Below are 23,771 nucleotides of genomic sequence, written 5' to 3'. Positions count from 1 at the left end.
TTGGAGATCTGTATCTAGTGACCTTGAAGAAGATTGTTTTCTGGTCCATTAGTCCATTTGTCACTTTGTAGCCTGTTTTGTTTTCATGTTTTGTAAGTAGGTATGTACTCTTACAGGTCCGGCAAAACTGACAATTAAAAAAAATGAACCATTTTATTTAGATAATTGAATTAAAACAGGCTATCAAAATGAAACATGAATTAATATTTTAGTAGTTTTATAACATCGCAGAGGCGACACCTGTTCTTTTTAACCCTAATCTAGTACATTGTTTTCGGTTACAAAATATAAAAACGTATTGATTTATTAAATGTATGTACTCAGGTTCCACAAACTTTCCACCAAGAACATATACTGATTTATGTTCAATATTTCAAATTTGTTAAGGAAGTCAAAACAATAAACTTGATAACTGAAAGCAAACGGAAGTAGATTTGTTAATATAATTGAAAAGACAGATTATATTTGTAGATATCTTGATTGTGTATTCATTTGTGTATCATTTTGCTAACATTTGTGGGTAAATCATGTGCATAACAGTCATTATTATAATAATAATATCAATCAGCATATGCAATACTGATCCCTGAAATTAACAAGGATGTCAGACATTTGTTTATAATCATTTATATTTTTTCGAATAAATTATCTGCAAAAATCTAGAAATTATTTCTCTGAACATTGAAAACTTTTTACCTATTACTTTAATTTAACATTGTGTGTCTTTAATGATAAAAATTGTACCACTTCTGGTCAACTTTACCTGCAAAATATATTCCAGTTTTTGCCCAACTGATTTTAAATTGTTATTGCATTCATTAAATTTTCGTAGAATTCGAATATTGTTGAAATTTTGCAAATTGGTGAATAAAAAAGCATTAAGCGGTTTTTTAATTGCAAGTATTTTTTATTTTATACGATAATTCATCTTGATTTTTTTAGATTAACGTTTACGGTTTTTTACGGATAATATTCAAAATAAAATTGTCTGGTTTGTGCTATAGAAGGTAATGGGACATTCAATAAAGAAAAGGAAACATGCAAAACCACACATCTGTTTTTCTTTACATATAATTATATATAGGCTGTTCATATATGTAAACAGATATTCTATCTTTCCTTTTGACAACAGTTACTGTAAAATGCAGTCCATTGTCCTATTGTTTTTTCCTATTCAAACCTTGAATTTAATCAATTTTTCACTGACATAGTTTTATCTTTGAAGATACAACAGAAATAGATTATTTATAAAAGCATGAATATTCTGGGTTGTTGGTTTTTTTTTTTTTTTTTTTTTTTTTTGGGGGGGGGGGGTTGTTTTTTGGTCTTTTTTTAGGGGTGGTTGGGGGTTAAATGTATCTGAATCACATGAGTCATGTAAATAATTTTTTATTGTAAAAGAAAGATCAAACACGAAGATGTCAAAGTCTTAGGACTTGTGATTTCTTTTCCGCAGTGCGATGCATTACAACACATTTTGCCTTGTCTGGTTTTAGAGGAAAAATATGCATCCAGTGTATCATCGTCAAGTATATATTAATGACATTCTAGATATCACATATAATATATTAATTAGGAATCTAAGAGCAATACCAACGATGCTTAACTTAGTTGACAGAAACAATGAACCCTAAATTATCAATAATTGAAATCTTAACATTGACCTACACCTCTGAAATACGACTTGAAAAATACGCGGTCTACTGGTAATGCACTTTGGCGCTATCTATAATCTCATCTCATATTAGATAGTCACGTGATACATCGGCGTGGTCACGTGGTACTTTAGCGCGCTATATAACCGATGGATGCAATGTCCAAGTTATCTAAAGCCAACATGACGACCATCGTGAACATCCTCCTGACTCTGAGATCCTTTCAGATGGGGACAAACGACGGCATTAATATGAATGTAGGTATTATTTTATTTTGTAATGAAAACAATAACCAAAACACCACACGTTGTTGTCTAAAAACCTATTTTTTCTTAAATAATTGATTTTACAGAAGTTTATAGAAGTATGATATCATATGCTATTGTATCATTGTCAATTATTATAATCTATTATTTGTATTTAATTCTAGTTTTTATGTGAAATATCTTAATATTTGTGATCTGCAAACAAACACCTTTACTTAGAATGAAGCAGCTGTAAATCATATTTTAAGATCATGGTTCATTATCAACTACAGCATGAGTTTCTTTTTATTTTGAGTTCCCATATGTATTTTTTAAAAATACATGTAGTATACCTATGCGTTTTGTGTTTATTGTAGAAAAATTATAGTCCACCCAGGGGTTGCTTCCGGTTTAAAAATGATTACCCACGTGAGTCGTAATAGGTCCTTATATTCCACTGATAGAAGTGTCTTTTATATGACTTTAATGTTATTTCAAAATATTTCAACATAGGTGTCTTTGACAAGATAAATTTAGATTTATTTATTTTGAAATGCACTATAATTTTCTGTATACTCGTATATACCAATAATGCTTTCTAAGTGATTCCATTCACTACCCCCCCCCCCCTTTCCTCACTTCAGAAAATAAAATTAACAATTTTATGTATGTTTTATTTAATGTTTTGCAGTTGCTCCAAAACTCGTTTTAGACAGAAAATATCAAGAGGTTTTCTTTACTAACAAACCGGCAATGTGCACGGTGAAATGCCCGATGTTTCGCAACGTAACGCTAAAATACAAAATACAGCCTCGCGATGGGGCAGCTGATGTCAGCTACAACGTTCTATGCAGAGGCTGCAACTCATCGTTTGGCGGCATCAAAGACCAGTTCCAAACTCAAGTAGTCTTCTGTCAGGGGGGCCTTGTTGACAATAAGTTGTACGAGATCGAGGTCGCCACCGAGGATGGGCACAAAGGCTACTCCACAATTGCGGTCATGACTGAGAGTGAGTAACAATATGTACCTCTACCTAATGAAGATGTGTCTTTTAGTCAATTGATAGATGACTATATGTAGGTGATTGAATTACATAGCTCTGTCATTCAGTCAACTGATAGATGACTATAAGATGACTGAATTACATAAATGTGTCATTCAGTCAACTGATAGATGATTATAAGATGACTGAATTACATAAATGTGTCATTCAGTCACCTTTTAAGAACTTCCGGTTACAATTCTTTGACTGAAAGGCATGGCTTTATCCAGTAGTAGCCTAACCATATTATTACGAGAAAAACTGGCAATCTTAATTATTAAATGCTTTAATTGGAAATGATACAACTTTTATTTAAATTATAATAAGTGGAATCTTTTTAATTAAAAAAAAACTTAGAGGAGATTAAACCTTTAATTAGCAAAGTTTTTCAAATCCCCTTCTTGATAATATTTGCTTAGAAAGTCCCAAGAGTTGAATAACGGTGTGTTACCGGGATAGTAGATCATATCGATTACATGAGCGGTTTTTTAATTTACAAGAAGAACAATTATTTTATATGGTTTCATCCATATAGTTTCATCATAAACTAAGATTCATTTGGGGTTTTTCATATAATTTTAAGTCATGGAAAGTTTTTCCGGAAGTATTGAGGTACCCGCCGGACCAGGCTACATCCGTTTTGACAAAATCAGCTCAAACATGATGCTTTCATATAACGAAACACAAGGGTTATTTAAACCCAAAAGAGAGGCCTACTACACCTTCTATATGACGGCTCGGACCAAGACCGATCGATACACCAAAATGGAGCTCAGGAAAAATGGCGTCGCTGTAGCCTCCATTACAAACGATGTCCTAGTCGAGCATGGATGGGAATTTGAGGACGGCGCCACTGCCATTGTGTTAAAGCTGAAGTTGGGGGACGAAATTAGCGTGTACTCGAATGGAACTCTTCAGAGTGGCTCTTCATTGTCTTGTTTTTCTCTGCGAAGTAAGGAGATTTCAATAGTTATTAACGCGTTTGATTTTTAAGCAAGTGCTGTTTTGTTAACTTGCTTTGTGATGCAATGCAAGTCAAGGTAAAAAAAATTAGATATGTTTTGTTTATTTTATATTAAAGCAATGTTTATTTCTTCAATACTCAAGTTAAGAAAGTCGACAAACTTGATTTTTAAAGATAATAGCTACACGAAAAAATGAGGATAGCACATTGAGAATCAAACATAATAATATGATACAGAAATAATCGTGTAGATTATACACAATTCAGAAAGGGTTATGAAAATCAAAAGTTTGCAAATGATCAAAAACAAAAATATGGGTTCTCGATGTATTTGTCTTCTTGGCAATTTATATCAACAGATATGCACAATTATGTTAACTTGAAATTTGCAAGTACTTGTCATTATTTTCCAGCGCTGATGGACGGACCCCCTGCCATATTATACGCCACAGTCCAGGACAACAAAGTCCTCCCTTACAGTAGTTATCAGCCCCTGTCCTATGACCACGTCCATTTAGACACGGCTGGGGCTTTCGTGGGTAAAACGAACTACACCATCCCTAGCGACGGCATCTACGTGGTTACGCTGACGTCAGCAACCCATAATGACCCCGTGCATGCCTCTTTCATCAACTTGAAGTTTAAAATATTGCGGTATACGACAGTGAAAACGCCCGCTCGGAGCACCAACTCCTATACTTTTATCATGAGGTTCAATGAGAGTGAAGTCATCTCCAACACATTTTACGCTGAAAACGAGACTCATCTGTCGAGCGAGACCTCCATTGCTGTGTTCAAGTACTTCAGCATTGACGGTTTGTTCATGGTCTAGAATCATTATTCATTTTCAGTTTGATTAACAATATCCGTATTTACTACATGCATGTCATCTGGGGTGGGTTTGCTTCTTTTTTCAGCTGGATATTTGCTATTAAGCGAGCCAGATGTTCGTTGCTATTTTCAAAATTTATATATAAATATTAAAAATAAGAGTTTTGAGTAAAGATATTGGAAAACATTTTTTTTTAAAGTTTGTTGCAGATCTTATGAGTAATATGTATAGACCACTCAGCCTCCTAAGATAGTATGGGACATCTGTCGATATTAATATGGATTAAAGTACATTAAAATCAATTAAAATACTTTCACCGGTTTACAAATTTCAAATTTTACAAATTTTAACCCAAAAATACTTTTAAGTTATTTTTTGAAAGGTAAAAAACTTTTTTTTAAAACCTGTGGAATCCACAGCGGAATTCGATTTTAAGACGAACAGATTCATAGTAAACCCTCAACCCAATGTACTACACTGTTATGTGACAATTATTTTGGGGAAAAGAAACTATATTTACAAAATTACATTTGGTTTTCGTGTTTTAACCGATAAACATTACGTCACAACTTGGAGGTGTCTCTTACCACCTTAAAGCTTATCTTTGCGTAGTAGTTGCTTTACTAGACATAATACTTCTCCATGTTACAGAACCAGATGTAACAGCAGTCACAGTGCAACAGAACCAGACACGAAAAGACTGCACTGACTTCTGCAACCTGCTCGTCCAAGGAAAAGTCTTTCTTGACATCGATTCCAGTTTCGACGCCACAACTGGAATTTTCACGGCCAAACGCTCTGACACCTACGTCATTTCCGCTAATCTCCTCGGAATGCAAGTGGATACCACGTATCAGATTGTCGTAAACGGGGATGTTGTTGACATGTTGCTTAGCGACGGGCCGGACAATGACTACTTCATTAACGATAGTAAAGTCGTGATGGTGAAGAGGCTTTGGCAGGGAGACAAGGTTGAGTTCCGAATGAAAGGGAGGAGTTTCTTCCACACCCTCATCTCTATCTGGACTCTCACCGCCTGAGTGGAATGTGGGGGTGTAGCGTCAGACTGAGCAACAGTCATCTTGTAATTTATTTAAGAAATAAACAACGTTATTTAGTGAACATGGCGTTATGAATAGCAATTGCTCTGTTGGCATATTCCATGATGCGCGCTAGCGCATCATGGAAAATATGCCAGCAGAGCAATTGCTATTCATAACGCCATGTTCACTAAATAATCATTGTTTATTACTTATATTTGCATTTTACCACTCGCAAATACCCTGTATTAGCCTAGACCTTGACATTTAGCTATCGCATCAAAAGTAAACATTCAGACTGTAATGTATCTTTTTAATTCACATAGATTTGTTAACAGAATCAATGATATGTTATAACAGTAATTCCTTTTAAATGTTATCAAAAACATGTTTTAATATTACATGTAAATACGTCAATTTTAATGGAGTTGGAGAAAAACACAGTGGTTTAAATCTATAACGTCATGGAAAAGTATATCATTTAATATTTATTCATTTGATGAGATATCGGCGCTTCTGATTGGTCGAAAAATTTCTTTGATACCTGCATCAATAAAATTTTTGCCGGATCTACTTTTCTCAACTGTTCTGATCTAACACTATTTATAGAACGGGAATTTCCAAGATAAACACTGTCAAGAAAAGTAAAGTTGTGTCTGTTTTATTGTCAGCAAACAAAATGCAACCTTGTGAATATAAAAAATTGAAAGTTTAACCTTCAAAAATAAACAAAACACATTATTTGATTCACGAAATAGAAAATTAAGCGTCTTCTCACGATTTCGTCTGCTTGAGATCAATCAACATTTACAGCGAGGCTGGCTGTTCCTTTTCCAGGAATATTATAACGAACATATAGGCCTATAAACTTTCAAGGTAACACTGCTGTTCAAATTTGGTAACGATAATTTTTAAATTTACACACGTACATGATCGGTCATCAGAATAAGCGTCGTAAAGAAAAGCTATGAGTGATGCATCAACTCCTTCTGCGCATTCCAAGCGGCTAATATACCATTTAAGTACATCACTGGCTATCTAGTTACCACAACGTTTACAAAAGTCGCTTATACATACTATTCTCTGTCGACATATCAGCTATTTTCATCCACGATCGCCTTTCCTTGGATGGTTATGTCCAGTTGCATATTCCAGCGATCTCACATGAAAACTAGTTTTATTACGAGTTTTTCTGCACAGTGAATAATATCACAAGCTATCGCATGTATTTTCCTTTCGTTTTCAATTCAGCCGGTTCAGATTTTAACTCACTATTTGTGTTTCATCCTTTAATTCAGCTCAGTAGCTCTGCATCAGCTGAGGCGCATCCATTTTGAATATTGTTGCTGTTGTTGTTTTGTATTCATACGCGCCGCTTCATTTACATTATTTACATTTTTGATCAATGACACATCACATTTTTTTATTTGAAAATGTTTTATTAAATGATAAGAAATGAAGATAATAATTTTTCTATTGATCGACGTATCAAAGAAAAAATTGACCGGAAAACTTTTTCATCAATGCGCTACGCGCATTGATGAAGTTTTCCGGTCAATTTTTTCTTTGATACGTCGATCAATAGAAAAATTATTATCTTCATTTCTTAAATAATATAACGTTACACCTTTATGACGTCATAGTATACTGACAGAGCAATTGCGATTATAGAGAAATAATTGCAGCTCCTCCGTATGGGCTTACAGTGGGAAAGAACAATGGAAATGCAAATATAAGGTTATACGCTACAATTATATGCGTCATTTAATCTTTTATTTTAAATTTTTCAAGCATAACTTGAAACAATATGTTTTTCATTTGAAGTGTGGAAAAAAATGAAAAATAAAAACTATTTAAATGTCTTATTTTATTTGGTTTGTGTTTTCTGTAATTAAGCACGAATTGGGGAAAGAGACATTGATTGTAAACTTAGTGAATTTGTGAGAGAAAAATTTATTACAAACCATGCTGTGATAAATCTTTCATGCAAATTAAAAGAGAGATTTCCTGGCATGTTACAAATCAACAATGATAAAACATAATAAAAGAGTATTGTTTAGATAAACAAATAGTAATAGAATATATATAGTGATCAATGAATCCCCAACCTTCCCTGCATGTGACATGACAAATTCACAAAAAAGAAACATGGTGTTCTTTCTATATAATTTATTTAAGCAAATAAAATATACAGTACATTAATGAGGTATATATTTTATTTGTTAAAATAAATTATATTTATATATCAATTGTATACCTTTCTGCTATAACTTATTTTTAACAAACAAAATATACAATTACTGTATATTGTATATTTTATTTGTTAAAATTTGTGTTCGTTACTTTGAGAAATCTACAATATCTTTAAAGCATAATAGTCCAATCCACACTTTTCAAAGTTTTTTCCCCTTTGCAGGTTTAAACCAAAGGTCAAATGGGAAAAAACCCCAAATTTCCCTTCTTTATACAATCAAGTATTTGGGCGTACTGTAATGAAATCGTTTTGAATTTTATTTATTTTTTCTTTATGTGGTGTATATGGCAACCCATATATTGACAAATACACACCGAAAACGGATTTTAATTTCAAATGACATAAATACAAACATATAGATACAAACTTCTATACTACAAAGGATACTATGATAAATCTACGGGTTTTCCGCCAAAGACGACGGCCAACAAACGTAGCTTTTGTGAAATATGGATTGAGATAACAACTACGATTTCCACACAATTATCCATAATACATGTATGCGATACTGACCGCAGGTTTTTGACGACAATGATGATCATACATGTAATATGCCATATTCAAACGACGCCACCGTCTAACAGTACTTTCAGTACTTTGATTATTCCCGTGTATGATTTATAGGAAGCACGAACACAGCTGAGACCGTTTTTGGTGCAAGCTAAGTAAGTAATTTTAGAACCAATACTGGCCATCAGAGACGGGATGAAAAAACTGGACACTGCACAGCTTGATAATCGAAAATTTTGGGATTTATATAGCTGTTAGGAAGTGTAGGATATATCTCAGATTAAATCGGGCGCAAAAGAAATCACATTTTCTTCGACTGAGAATAAATGGACTATGGTAAACTGTTTTATCCGAATTTACTCCATTGTATTAATAAGACACTAACCAGAGACATAAATAACATTTATTTATATCTCTGCACTAACCACGTAAACTGAAAATTATTTAATTTCATGTAAAACTGATTTCGTCAGGGAATATTTAAGCATGCTACACATGACATTTGCTGGAACACAGTGTATGCAACATAATTAATTTATCATATTTCAATTCTTGTTTTTCAAGCTATTTATTTTTAGTGTTCATCGCATGCACCTGTACATTTTTTTTTTGACAGACATCTGATGTGAGTATGTTGAGCTGATCTTTCCGTCGGAAACAACTGATACCATGTTACTTTGGAGATATAAAAATAGTTTGCTATGTCTTAAGACTTTCATAAGGCAAACTGCAGGTAAAGTATTATTTTCATTTTAAAAAATCTTGAATTATAAACTAATCACCCCAACTATAGCTGGAGGGTATTTATCCTGCAGATGATAGTATAAAAATATATATACATGCATATACAAATACAAATATTTTATTGGCACAACCACAATTACAATAATTGGCAAAGGCCCAATGGATATACAGGAACATCATTGTATGTTTACAATAACTGCATGTACAGTATATATATTTTTACTGATCTGTATAGATCAGTGTAACATTTCCATAGACTAATTGACATCTGTTCAAAGCAGATATAAAACCAGCAGTCATTGGCTATATAGGCCTATTTGTACCAATAATGGTCTTCAGACGTTGTGGTTTTTATGTTTTAGTGGCAGGGGTTTATGGAGGGCAGACAGAATCCCAGTCCAAGCCCTACACCCCCAGGAGAGCCGTCATGTACGTTCCCGGGAATGATCAGAAAAAAATTCAGAAGGTTACCTCCCTTGACCTTGACTGCGCGGTTCTGGACTGTGAAGATGGTGTGGCAGCAAACAAAAAAGTGAGAATTTTATTGATTAAGAGCAGGATAAAGATTGAGGGCCAATATCTGCATCATGTATTCTTAATTTGAACATCAAGGATACAATACACAATCGACCCCTTCACAATAACTGCAGTACGGCTCTCTCGCAGGGCAAATTGATATACTTTGCTGAAATTTTAGTAGGTAGATAGTTAAATGATGTAAATGAAACAATTGACGATACATCATATTTCACCAAATTTTGTCATTTTCCCCTGTAAAAGAGCAAAACTGCAGTTACTGTGAAGGGGTTAATTCATTTGATTTTAAATTTGTGAATGTTTTTATGTTTTCTATTTCATTAAATATTAATGTAAATTTTAATGAAAATGTTGATGTAAGACTGAGAATTTATTACTACCACAGAAATATTCATTGTGCATATATTCAAACTTCCCCATTTTACTCCTGATTAAAAACTTATTTCCATTTTATCAATTCAAAATATTTTCTATTTTTATCTTAAGGAAGAAGCTCGCTCCACAATAAGACGTGCACTGGACGAGTGTGACTTTGGTCTCACTGAGTGTGTTGTACGAGTGAACTCGGTCACGAGTGGACTCATGGAGGATGATCTCGGGGAGGTGCTTGGGGCGAAGAGAATGCCAGACACTCTGATGCTGCCTAAAGTCGAGCGGCCACAGGACATTGACATGGTATAAAGGTTGTGTTTGTATTGTCATGTATGTTGGTGTTTTTATATTGTTCTGTAAAACTAATGCACAGATTAAACATGTTGCAAGACTGACTATATGATAATATAATTTAATTCATACCAATCTTTACTGGCAATGTTATTTTATTTTATCTCTTTTGATATGCTATTAAATGCAAATAACTTGCCTCAGCAGTAACTCTGTGTTTAAAATTTTTCCTGTTTCAATTTTTTTTTTTTTTTTTTTTTTTTTTTTTTTTTTTATTGGGTTTTTCATTTCACAACACATGTACATATGTAACATAATACTGATTGTAACATTTTTATAAACATATTACATAGTCTTTATACTATTTCTACTTAATAGTACAGTTTTGTATATTTCATATGAAGTGAAGCTGATTTTGAGAGAGAGAGAGAGAGAGAGAGAGAGAGAGAGAGAGAGAGAGAGAGAGAGATAGAGATTATGCAGGTGGATTACAATACAAGTATAGACTATGCTATACTGGAAACAAATGAAATGATATGAGGGTTCACATCGATCAAAAAAAACAAACTTATCTCTATAACTACAATTTTTCACAGATATTCTGCCAGTGGCTTTCGTATTCCTTATAATTACATCTTTTCAACAGCAAATATTTTTCAGTTAAGATTCTTTCTGTTATGACCTTTTTCAAGGCATGTATATTTGGTGTCGGATTACTTTTATATTTACATGAAAAAATATATTGCTTCACAATAAGAGCTATCAGGTTAAAAAATTTATAACTTTCTTTATTTTTGTATTTTCCAAAAAGAACTGATTGAATATCAGATGTAATCGAGATTTCAAACTGTGTAAAAATCCACTCTTCAACATCACACCACAATTCTTTTACTATATTACATTCATAAAATAAATGACCAATACTTTCTTCATCTTTTTTACAAAAGGTGCAAACAGCAGATTCTGCTTTTTTTATATTAAAAAGATATTTATTTGTAGGGACAATCCTATGAAGTATTTGATATTGCAGCCAATGTAGTTTTGATTCCTGTGTACACTTAAAAGGGAGTTCAAAAATTCTACTCCAAGAAGTTTGTGAATAGTTATAACCCTTTTCTCTCCATTTTGATATCGATGTACATATTTCTCTTTTTTTGTCTAATAGTATGTTGTACATGGGTTTACAACCTTTACAAGTATTAATAAACAATAGAATATGATTAGGGACAATTGGTCCATATTGTAATGTGTTCTGTAGGTTTGGTAAGTGTATATCTTGTGTATGTAGTCTGGTTGTAACTGCAGTTCTTAAACTTGCATACTCTATGAAATTTGTCTTTGGATTAATGTGTTTCAATTTGGTCTCACTGAGTGTGTTTCAATTTTGCTACGGTAGCACTAGTTAGTATTTTGGACTGTAAAATCTTAATCGGAATATATTGAGAACTCTTCATCACAATTACCAAGAATTTAAAAAAATTTTCATAGATTTTTTGTCGCAAAATAACATGAACCTTGAATGTAATAATAACTTTAATGGCAACAGCAATTTTTCCTTTTAACAGTTTACTAAACGGTTGAAAGAAGTATTGCAAGGGAGACAACTGGAGACCCGTCCTTTCCTCATAACTTACGTGGAGAGTGCGATGGGTCTGATGAACCTAAGGGACGTGTTTAAAAAGACGATTGATCTACAGCTCAAGGAACAGTTGTACGTCCTGGATGGCGTTGTGTTTGGATCGGACGACTTCTGTGCAGACATAGGTTAGTTTGCTATAGATTCCTTATTTTACAGAAGTGCTTAGTGACTACCAATAATTATAGTTTTATACCATTGTAAAAACAGGTGTGAAAAAAGTTTTAAAAAATTTGATTTAATGCAATCCATATAATAAAGTAAATTTAAAAGGAAATAAAATGATATGTTATATGAACATTTTACATGTAGTAAGATTTATCACACTATTTTGATTATATAAGAAATGGGGGAGAAGTCATGACTGATGTTTCCTTTGATTTGTACAGGAGCAACCAGAACTGCTGATGCAAAAGAATTATTGTATGCCAGACAGAAAATTGTAACCTGTGCCAAAGCCTTCAAACTGCAGGCTATAGACATGGTGCATATTGATCTAAAAGGTTTGTTTGTCCTCTTTAACATTGGTCAGAATCCTTCATTTGATTTCAGAAACATACTGTTCAAACCAGTAATAGATAGGTAATTTTTCTATTGGTTGGTATGTCTGTTGGTGCCAAAAAATTAACATGTATTTGAATTTCATTTTCATGCTTGAATGGTACACCGATAATTCATCCCAGTCTGTGATTTGTAATTGTTTTAGATTTGGAGGGTATAGAGAGGCAGTCCTTGGAGGGGGCAAGGATGGGGTTCACAGGGAAACAGGTCATCCATCCCTCACATGTCCCCATTGTCCAGAGAGCCTTCTCCCCCACCCAGGAACAGGTGGCCTGGGCCGCAGAGTTAGTGGAGGCATTCAGTAAACACACCGAGTCAGGAAAGGTGAGAGAGAGAGAGAGAGAGAGAGAGAGAGAGAGAGAGAGAGAGAGAGAGAGAGAGAGATTGAATCAACAAACAGACTGAGACAGGAAATGAGAGAGAGAGAGAGAGAAGAGAGAGAGCGAGAGAGAGAATAACATGATTTGTTGAAGGCATTCAGTAAACAGTCAATGCTTCATCTTATTCAAATACTAAACTATTGGTCAACTAAATTGTTCATTTACAATATTGTGTACATGTATTTTTATTCATTTTAGGGAGCCTTCACATTCCATGGAAAGATGATAGACATGCCATCAGTGTTACAAGCTAAAAACATTCTGCAATTGTCTGCCAATATCGGTCCAACGCAAGGCTGATCTTGATTGATTGATGTATTTTGTGACTTTTGGTGAACCTTGTGTTAGAGTCGTCATTGAGATATCCAACAATGGGACTGTTTAATGGAATTTTAATAATTATTCAATGATTATATTAAAAATTACAGACTTTTATTATTGATGATTCACATCTGAATGAGATACGTATACATGTATCAATTATTAAGATTGTGTGTAATGCACATCCTAAAGAAGTTTATGCACTGTATGCATATTGCTACATGTAACATGATATTATAGGCTTGACTGAAAGAACAAATTGATTGACATTTGTTTGTTAAATTCAAATACCGGTAAGCATTATTTACCTATATGCGCATGGGGAATATAAACAATATAAGATATTAGCCAAATATTTTAGGCTATTTGTATCAAGGTGCATTTTTGACATAACATTTTTAGATATGTTCTTTGATAATTCGCTTTACATTGTACAATGCTTGTATTGGTTGTTTGAGCTTCGCCTATTTCTGTTTTGAATTTCTTGATAGATATTTGAATTGATATTAAAATACATTGCTAAAAACCTGTCTTATCACTCTAATGTTAAACATGTATTTTAAACATATTCCTTAAAAAAAATTGTGACTTAATTAATATGGTATATGAAATGAATATGAAAGGAGAAATGTGCATCCATTGTGTTAAAGTTATACATGTATGTATTTGATGAAGCTTGAAAAAATCTAAATATTTCAAGGCTTTACTCTTATATGTCACTTGCACTTTCTCTGTTCCTAGTCTGAAGTTCTTATTTTTAAATTTATTTTTTAGTTTAATAGATTACCATGTTTATATTTTTAGGTCACCTGAGTCACTCAGGTGACTTATTGCAATTGGTCTTCGTCCGTCTTCGTGCGTTAATAATTTTACATTTTTAACTTCTTCTTGAAAACTACCAGGCCAATCGTTACCATTTTTGGTGTGAAGCATCTCTGTGGTAAGAAGAACCTAAATTGTGAAATTTATGGCTCTACCACCCCTAGGGTGCCACGGGCGGGGCCAAATATGCAAAAGAAGCCAAATTTTCAAAAATCTTCTTCTCTACTCCCACTCATGTGAGGAAAAAACTGGTTGCATGGTTATGATGTCCATGAGTTTGTTAAAAACTAAATGCATGATATTGATGTCCATGAAGCCCTCTATCAAAATTGTGAAATTCATGACCCCTGGGTCAGGGGTTTAGGCTCTAGGGTGGGGCCAATATGGCCATATAGTAAAAATGTATTAAATCTAAGAAAATCTTCTTCTCTACTCCTATATATATTTGTTAAAAACTAAATGCATGATATTGATATCCATGAAGCCCTCAGCCTAAATTGTGAAATTTAGGACCCCTTGGTCATGGGTTCAGGCTCTAGGGTGGGGCTAATATGGCCAAATAGTAAAAATGTATTAAATATTAGAAAATCTTCTTCTCTACTCCCATATATATTTGCTAAAAACTAAATGCAAGGTTATGATGTCCATGAGGCCCTCTACCAGAATTGTGAAATTCATTACCCCTTAATTAGGTGTTCAGGCTCTAGGGTGGGGCCAATATGGCCATATAGTAAAAATGTTTTAAATCTTAAAAGATCTTCTTCTCTACTCCCACACATGTTGGCAAAAAACTGAATGCATGGTAATGATATCCACAATCTCCTTTACCTAAATTGTGAAAATCATGGCCCCTGGGTCAGGGTTCAGGACATGAGGGGGGGGGGGGGGGGCAATATGGCAATATAGTGTTAATGCATATAATGTTTAAAAATATTTTTCTCTATTCTCACACATCTGTATAAAAAAAAACTGACTAATAGTTATGTTTACAAGGAAGTCCTCTACTGAAATTTTAATTTTCATGTCCCCTGGGGTATGGGTTTTGACTCTAGGGCAGGGCCAAAATGGGTGTATAGATGTTAATGCATATAACGTTAAAAAATTATCTTCTTTACTCCCACACACCTGAAAGGAAAACTGAATTCATGATTTTATAGACCAGATCTTTTAGTTTTTCACCAAATTATAGGTTTCACAGTTCTTTTTGAAATGTGGTGGTCATTACAAATTTATAATTTTTCTACTCCAGTATGAAACCTAATTAATTAGATGCATATATGAGACTCCATGACAAGTTTGTGTATGGGATATATGCTACTCAGGTGACCTTTAAGGCCAATTGGCCTCTTGTTTAGTAAAAAATTGCTTGGTACTTTCTCTTAATTAAAATAGATGATTTCATGGTGCATATTCAGAGATATAATAATTATTTTTTTCATGTTTTTAAAAGGAAAATCAATCGTGAAAAACGTCAAAAGGAAGAAGTTAAGTTTTGCTTCTCATAACAGTCATGTTCATTTCACTCATAATAATTTAACAATCCAAAAGTCATGTTATAAGTCATAAGTTATAAGTCATTTATATTAATATATTTTTTAATGTTCATCTGTCCATAAAAAATACATTGCTTTCATATGACAATTTTTGCTAACATAAAATCCCCAACCAAGTCATTTATTTCTCCCCCTTTTTGATGTTTTAACAACCCGCCAATTACTTTCCAAAAAGTTATGAAATGAGTGCGGTGACTGAATTGTAGAAATTAGAGGTTGTTCCCCTTTTTCGCTCTTCATAGCTTACAAATACAATCTCGGTATGATGTCTTTGTAAGATATGGCTATCGTTTGACGACACATCTTGTACATGTGTTCAATTCTGGGGCAAAAAGTTATTTTACAAATCACTTAAAAAGTTGTTTGGATCTACTTTTAGCTTTCAAAATATAACTTACTAGTAAGAGTTTCTTTTCTAAAAATTCTCTTAATTATGTTAAAGAAAACCAGCTCGCGTACATTTTTCTCTTTTTTGTTTCAGCAGTTCTATTTTGGCGAACTGTCCTTCACGTCCAAAATATCCCACGATCCTCTGTCCTTTACTTTCTTTAGATTTTTCGTCCCTTCTATGCTAACAATCCCCAGAAAAGACTTCACGACTAAGAATTGACAAGGCCATTTAACGGGGGACATCATGTACTTCGGAGGGCTTCCGTCATTTTCAAATTGGACGACCTTCCATTGCCCTTCAGGCCCTGGTTGACCGGAAACGGAAAAACATTTCCCCCCTTCTTCCATGTAAACGTAAAAGTCAGACCACTTCTTCGATCTGATAAAGAATATACTGTCCATATTCAGTTTTTCTACAGGTTCTAATTTAAATTCACAAGCAGCCGATTTGCTCTTACTTCCACCAATACGACCCTTATACCATGAAGACATTTCTAATTTGATTTCCGGCGAACGAGAAGAACAAATATAACGTGTTGGATCAAAAAAGTGTTTATTTTGACCTATGCAGGGAATTTTGATTTGGTGTATGCGAAGAAAGTTAACAAAGTTATCGTTTTCTGTTGGATGGAAGACCGTTAAAAAAACTGCCTTTTGATGATTGGTTTCGGTGACATATCTAACAACTTCCATATCCGAGTTTTTACTTTCTGTCAACATAGCGAGAACCCCTTGAGTACTTGCTTTGTCATGGCCACTTCGCTGCTTGATGCAAAAAACTTGCCATAACACCAGGGTGCGCAGAATTGCAAGTCGGAAATAAAGATTGATATAAACCGATGCCCGATGAGCAGACTCCCTGTCTGAATTCGTCAGGAGTTCATACGCTTTTGCTTTCAATTTTCCAAGAAATCTCACGGTATCGTCATTTGGAAACCTGTCCTCCAATTTAACTACAACACTTTCGTGGGCTTCTTCGTCGATCTCTTTTAGATAGGCGTGAGCGTTGAACAGTAAGTCTTCCACACCTACTGCTTCTGACCTTAGCTCTGAATCTTGGTAGCGTAGTAACGCTGAATATACCTTATCTTCTTCTACCTGAGGAGTAGAGGACTTGAGTTGTGTGCCTAGTTTCTGCAAAATGTTCGACAGTACTGAAAAGGATATTGTAAATTGATGCACCGGGAATGAATTATATCCAGTAATGCTGGACAACAATGCAATAGCTTTTGATATTTTAAGGAAAACATCCCCAGCTCCAACCTCCATGGATTGGTTTAATTCTTGTATTTCAACTTTTACAGAACATGCAGTTTTTCCATTCCCAAACGCCAATCCTATTTCTTCTTCCATATCTTGCATTCTAAACGATGACATTTCTGAATAAGCTGCAATAAAGGAAGACAAAAATTAAAAAATATATACATTGTTAAATTGGTTGGGATAAAATTTACCTTGGTTAAGATATCGATGCATATCGATTAATAACAAATACAAACTTTTTTTTTTAATTACAATGCTGAATGGTCAATATAATGATTTTTTGAAGATTGAACCAACAGCACTCCTTCTTGACACAAGACGTAGTTTACATTATAAAGACATTGAACATGTTAAGGTTAGCTTGAAATAAATGTTGATACACAGTGGTGGTTATCGGTAAGGATAAATGTTTAGTTAAAATGAAACTCGAGAATTTTTTTTTTTGAGAATAGATCAGCTAAAAAGATGTGGAGGGAACGTATGTGAAAAAGGCATTGATTTAAATATGAAACGAATGTGAACTTACAATTTGACCCTAATTATTAAATGGAATCAAAATACTACTTGACCGGTGCCCTTTATAAATATTAAGATTATTGAGAATCAAAATAACAATTTTAATTTAATTGTTATATACAAATTTTTATTCTCAAAATCAAATCTTTTTAAAGGATACTTGGCAAGTCTCGTGTAATTTAGTAAATAATATGTATTATGTATTTAATTCTCACCAATATATATAGAGAAAAAGTCAACTTACCCGTCTATTTGATAGTAAAACTACTCAACATTACACCGTTTTCGAAACATGAGATTGTTACAACAATTGTTACAACAAAAGTAAATCTACCTTAGCAACGATGATTTAGTTTCGTTTTGCATAAGACACCATTGTAAAATTTTTGCTAATTATAGAACCATTGACAATCAATAAACGAAGTTAAAAATATCAGCAGTGGTGACAGTCATTTCTTTAAGTAAACCTAGAAAAACTTTAATCGTATTTTTATATACCACTCATGAAAACAGCAACGGCTAAAAGAAACCTTTTTCTTAAGGAACTTGAATATAAACGTTGGAAATAAAAAACAGGTTATGAAAAGAATATCTAAATTATTCTGCCTAACTGTCTTAGGCCACCGTCTGGAAGCTGCGTAATTCTGTCCTACATGTAGCTGATTTCACACAAATTAGGTACTTGTACATGTATTCTTAGACTGAATTTTCACGTTCCATGCGTTCTGGCATGTTTTTGTTTTGATTCTTTAGACCTTATTAACGCACTGTGAATAATCAAACAATAAAATGCTTTCTTTGGTGATTCATTCGGGATATAAAGGTGTAGCGACATTGCAGAGAAAATACATAACCCGCAGTAGCGAGTTACTTATGTTAATTTTTTCTTCAACTATAATTTGTTTGTTTATATTAACATTATTTCTTTTAACTAGTTATTAGTAAATTGATTATGAAAAGTAAGTAAAATTCACTAAATTACTGTTAATGTACATAAGGATGTTAGATTAAAGAAACAGACAAATCTCCACCTGTGAGACTTTGAGTCTTACATCATCATGATTTTTTCGTGCAGTCCGTGATATTTCTTAGGTCCAGTAGGTTTGCGACCAATCGATAAACACGGTTTCAATTTCAGTCCTGTCAGTACCACAGGGGCCAAACCCGTTTTAACATTAATTTCAATGTAACCATAATCTTTATTTATGGTTACATTGAAATTAATGTTAAAACGGGCTTGGCCCCTGTGGTCAGTACCTCGTCACTTTCAGCCGCTGTAGATTTCGACCAACCGATAAACGGGGCGTGTAGATATCAGTCCGACTGTTTCTATATAGCTATGAATTAACTGTAAGTTTCCGTACGAAATAGAGGGAATAATACTTGGTAGATTGAAATATATATATATTAGCAATAATTTTAATGATTCTGTAATCCGCCTTTAGATAATCAACGGATATACAAATAATCAATATTGGACTGTGATTTACTCGCACTGTTCAATATTTTAACCAGATATGACTTTTTGTCACGATAATAAAATCACGACCATGCAGTTTCCTTCTTAACATTCTGTATAAACCACGGCTTGATTTTTCGAATGAAGTAGACTTATCATATACTAAGTCAAACTGCATAAATGGAAAGAAAAGAACGCAGTTAGAATTATATATTCTTTCTGATTATCAAATACTTTATGCATGAAAAAGGCAATGTGATTGAAAACAGAGCACCAAAATTGATAAAGTCTTAGATGGTTGCAGTAATAACAAGAAGAGATACGGGTTATTTCATATCCAAAATATTTGGCTTTTGAAAAACTTTCACTCTGCTAATCCGATCTCTATAGGTGGGTATCACTAAACTTATTAAGGAAATGGCGTATATAGTTCTCCATGTCCGTAGCTAAAACTGCAACTAGTCTTGCATCATTAGCAAACTGTGCACTCGTCCTTTACAGAGTCTGCACGACAGCATTCCGGTATTTAAGTAAAGAAAATAACAAACAAACAATAATCACGAAAGTAACTAAATTATTGTAATAATCAGGGACGTATATATACTAACTAAAGATATAGGTCCCTGTAATAATATAATAAGCAATATTCATTCGTGAACAAATTGTCAGTCGAAGAATGACCTATATTTTCGAAAGAAAGACTGAATTTACAGCTGGCACAGACATATGAAGAATTCACATTTACATTCGTTAAGGAAAGGTAATTTTTAAAAATAGTTTTACGGCAATTTTGTTTTCTTCCACATATAAAATATTCATCGATATCCTAAATATTTTTTGTAGCGTTGTTTCTGTTGATCAGGAATTCAGCTATATATTTTTCAGCGCAATAGTGTAAAAAGTACATGTACCTGATTTTAGGAATATATCATGCATAGTTTGTAAGCCCTGATCGAATAAATTGAAAAGTAACTTAAGCTTCTTTGTATGTGTTAAATCAAACTCATGGAAAGTCCAATGCAAGTTAAATCCCCAGTTCCCACTGACAAATGACGATTTTTTTCTATGCCTCAGGAATTTCCCAAAGACTCTGGTCTTTGTTTGCTTCTAAGTCATAAGTGCCTCCAATGTACAACTGAGCATTTCCTAAAAAGGATTTAAGATACAGAAATCGACAGGGCCATTTGACAGGGGACATGATGTACTTCACTTGGCTTCCATTCTCAAATTGTACGACTTTCCATTGCCCTTCAGGTCCTGGTTGGCCTTTAAAGGAAAAGCAATTTCCTTCCTTGTGCATATAAACATAATAGTCTGAATACTTTGTTGATCGGATGTAAAATATACAGTTTATATTTTCATTTTCAACAGGTTCCAGTTCGAATTTGCAAGACGCAGAATTTTTTTTTTCACTTCCACAGATACGGCCCCAGTAGAGCGATGACATTTTGAACTTAATGTCCGGCGATTTTGACAGGCAAATGTTACGTATTGAACCACAAAAGCTTTTATCTCCACCTACTGTCGGAATTTTGATTCGGTGAATGCGAAGAAAGTGCAAATAATGTTCGCATTCTGTAGGAGTAAATATGGTCAGAAACACCGACTTTTGGAAATTGGTTTCCATGACATATGTAAGAACTTCCAGGTCAGACTTATTACTTTCGGTGATCAATGCCAGAACCCCTTGAGTACTTGGTCTGTCAAAGCCACTTCGTTCTTTGATGCAGAAAACCTGCCATAACACTAACGTACGCAATATTGCCAGTCGAAAATAAAGATTCACATAGACTGATGCTCGATGAGCAGACTGTAGGTCCGACGTCGTCAGTAGTTCGTACGTTTTCGCTTTTAATTTTCCAAGGAATCTCACACTGTCGTTGGTTGGAAATTTGTCCTCCAGTCGGATTACAACACTTTCACGGGCTTGGTCGTCGATCTCGTTTAAATAGGCGTGTGTGTGGAAAAGTAAATCTTCCAAACCCGCTGCTTCAGCTCTTAACTCTGAGTCTTGGAAGCGTAGTAAAGCTGAATATGTTTTATCTTCGTCTATCTGAGGAATAGTGGACTTAAATTGTGTGCCGATTTTTTTGAAGATGTTTGACATGACGCCAAAGGATATGGTAAATGTACATGTATGTACTGGGATTGAATTAATTCCAGTTATGCTTGTTAGTAATTCAATAGCATCGGCGAATTTGAGGAAAACATCCCCTATGCCTGTTTCCATGTATTTCTTCAATTCTGGTATTTCATGGTTGACTAGATGTATGTATTTACCATCAGAAAGAGCCAATTGTATTTCCTTTTTCCAATCTTCTAATGTAAATGATTTCATTTTTTATTTTTTTTTTAAATGTTAACTGGAAAGAACCTCAGCTTAGGTATAAGTAAAATAACCTGAAAGAAAACATTATTTACATTAATATTAATGAGACAACCGGATATATATTTCAAACAGACAAAAAGTTATATTTTCTTTTTTGCGCGCATGATATAGATATTTATGTAATTGCTGTAATAATGCATTTGAAAGACAGTTATAAACTAATTTTGTATATCATAAATTGGTATAATTTTATCAGCATTTTAAATATGTATTTACAATTGCACAGATTGACAAAAAATATTGCCATCAGAAGCCAATTTCATAAAGATTTTCTAAGATGTTTCCTAAGATTGAACTTAAGATATGTCTAAGTTATAACTTAGGGAGTTCCTAAGATCTGTCATGGCTGTTTCACAAAACTTTCTTAGAGTAACGCATTCAGTAGACTTTCTAGTTTAGATACATTGTTAGCCACTTTCATATCATGTTGATTGTTCTAAATTACCGATCATAGGATAATATAAATTCTACATCATTAAAACTTTGCCCTAAGTCAACACTGGGGTCCCTGGAGAAGTTCAAAGTTTAAGATAATTACAAGCATATTACATACGAAGAAGTTTGGTTTTTTTTACATTATATCCTAAGATTTAAGATGCGTCAACTTACCAGTACTATTATCCTGGATGTCAACGTATTAAAGATAACAAAACTACAAAATGAACTATTATATAATAGATAAAGATACAAAGCGAAAGAAGGTTACCGTGTTATCTAGTAATATTTACATTTTCCAGTGCCTTTGCCTGTGATAACACTATGTATCGATTTTGTATTATAAAACCCATAATACAAGTGACGCCAAATTGAGGCGCCAGCGGGGTTTGCTTATTTATATTTAAATATTTAATCGCACAATGGCTAAAAATTATATAAATATAAGTAATAAGGAATCATTCTTTGAATATTATGAGGTGATAATTTCGGTCGTGGCGTGATCAAATCTATCATTAAGCCCTAATTCGGGCTTTATTGGATTTGATCACGCCCCGACCGAAATGATCACCTCATAATACTCAAAGAATGATTCCTTATTCCTTATAAATAACTAAACGTAGAATTGTAGTTCTCGAGAAGAATATATCAATTGTGAATTTTTTTTCCGAAATACTTACTTCTTTGTTGAACTTCAAACCTATCTAAATGCTCAGTTCTGGTTTAGGGATCACACTTTTAATACTTTTAAATCCATACTATCTTATGATGCTTGCATAGTAAAAAGTTACTTATTGATTGAATTAAGATAGAATTAAGATTTAAAACAACTTAAGACAGATTATTTGCATGGTACATGTATTATAAAACATTAGCTGAATAGTGGTTTATGAGAGTTGTGTGTTTTTGGCCCAATGGCAATCAGTTTAATTTGTACTTTGTAAGAACAAGATTGTTCCCGAATTACCTAATGGTTTTTAAAAATTGGAGCATATATTTATTTACAAAATCAAATAACAGTCTGGGATTTAAATCATTAGTGGCACTTTAACTGTAAACTCTAACACTAATTCCTTAAAAGACACAAAACTAATTGGGGTTTACCTGAATTCATAAATGTGGATATAATTTCATATTGCAAATTGGTAGTTAATAAAAAATAAAAAATATTACTTTATACTGGGTGTATTCTGTTTAGTCAAAAAAACTTTAATAGACAGTGTTCATTCAAAAAATTTCTAACTTTGCATTGGATTGTTTCAAAATAGTGAGGGGACACATATTACATGGGGTACTGTTCTGTTGCTGCTGGTTAATACACAAGTATTAAACACGACAAATTAAAAGACAAACGACAGACCCAACAAACGAACAAACCAAAAACGAGAGGGGTAAATACTTCATTAATTTAGCAGTAATAATTGCACATTAACGGAACGTCAGGACATCAATTGGCTTGTCTCTTTATGAACAAATGATCGATTCTGATTTTCATTGACATTATTGTTTAGCTCGAAAAACAAGTTCTTAACTTACGGATCCTAGCAACAGTCCTCGGCC

The 23,771-nt window shown here is 33.5% G+C and overlaps 3 protein-coding genes across 3 annotated transcripts; 2 read left to right on the top strand and 1 right to left on the bottom strand.

The window, feature by feature from the left end:
* Window positions 1–1,821: 1,821 nt before the first annotated feature.
* On the top strand, window positions 1,822–5,825 carry LOC105320523 (uncharacterized). The gene is made up of 6 exons (XM_020064150.3): window positions 1,822–1,912; window positions 2,278–2,329; window positions 2,592–2,909; window positions 3,526–3,894; window positions 4,320–4,721; window positions 5,390–5,825. Exons 1-6 carry the CDS (start codon window positions 1,838–1,840, stop codon window positions 5,776–5,778), a joined length of 1,605 nt encoding a protein of 534 aa, XP_019919709.3. The 5' UTR covers window positions 1,822–1,837; the 3' UTR covers window positions 5,779–5,825.
* A 2,865-nt stretch (window positions 5,826–8,690) lies between these two features.
* LOC105320500 (citramalyl-CoA lyase, mitochondrial) lies at window positions 8,691–13,577 on the top strand. Its single transcript, XM_011418454.4, has 8 exons — window positions 8,691–8,878; window positions 9,159–9,275; window positions 9,649–9,818; window positions 10,310–10,498; window positions 12,052–12,250; window positions 12,512–12,625; window positions 12,829–13,007; window positions 13,262–13,577. The coding sequence occupies exons 2-8, from the start codon at window positions 9,212–9,214 to the stop codon at window positions 13,361–13,363; spliced, it is 1,017 nt and encodes a 338-aa protein (XP_011416756.3). The 5' UTR covers window positions 8,691–8,878; window positions 9,159–9,211; the 3' UTR covers window positions 13,364–13,577.
* A 6,366-nt stretch (window positions 13,578–19,943) lies between these two features.
* On the bottom strand, window positions 19,944–22,526 carry LOC136271694 (toxin CaTX-A-like). Its single transcript, XM_066072118.1, has 2 exons — window positions 22,386–22,526; window positions 19,944–21,787 (listed from the first exon to the last, which is right to left on the bottom strand). Exon 2 carries the CDS (start codon window positions 21,723–21,725, stop codon window positions 20,451–20,453), a length of 1,275 nt encoding a protein of 424 aa, XP_065928190.1. The 5' UTR covers window positions 21,726–21,787; window positions 22,386–22,526; the 3' UTR covers window positions 19,944–20,450.
* Between the last annotated feature and the right edge of the window lie 1,245 nt (window positions 22,527–23,771).

This window comes from Magallana gigas, chromosome 9 (assembly GCF_963853765.1).
Source record: "Magallana gigas chromosome 9, xbMagGiga1.1, whole genome shotgun sequence".
Lineage (NCBI taxonomy): Eukaryota > Metazoa > Mollusca > Bivalvia > Ostreida > Ostreidae > Magallana > Magallana gigas.
This window is presented reverse-complemented; position numbering and strand designations above follow the sequence as displayed.

Excerpts from the sequence above, each read along its gene's own strand:
- LOC105320500 (XM_011418454.4), top strand. The coding sequence starts at position 9,212 with ATGTTACTTTGGAGATATAAAAATAGTTTGCTATGTCTTAAGACTTTC. Across the intron at positions 9,276-9,648 it reads TTTCATAAGGCAAACTGCAG|TGGCAGGGGTTTATGGAGGG; the intron begins GTAAAGTATTAT and ends TTTATGTTTTAG. Across the intron at positions 12,251-12,511 it reads CGACTTCTGTGCAGACATAG|GAGCAACCAGAACTGCTGAT; the intron begins GTTAGTTTGCTA and ends TGATTTGTACAG.
- LOC136271694 (XM_066072118.1), bottom strand. The coding sequence starts at position 21,725 with ATGAAATCATTTACATTAGAAGATTGGAAAAAGGAAATACAATTGGCT.
- LOC105320523 (XM_020064150.3), top strand. The coding sequence starts at position 1,838 with ATGACGACCATCGTGAACATCCTCCTGACTCTGAGATCCTTTCAGATG. Across the intron at positions 2,330-2,591 it reads GTTTAAAAATGATTACCCAC|TTGCTCCAAAACTCGTTTTA; the intron begins GTGAGTCGTAAT and ends AATGTTTTGCAG. Across the intron at positions 2,910-3,525 it reads AATTGCGGTCATGACTGAGA|TCATGGAAAGTTTTTCCGGA; the intron begins GTGAGTAACAAT and ends TATAATTTTAAG.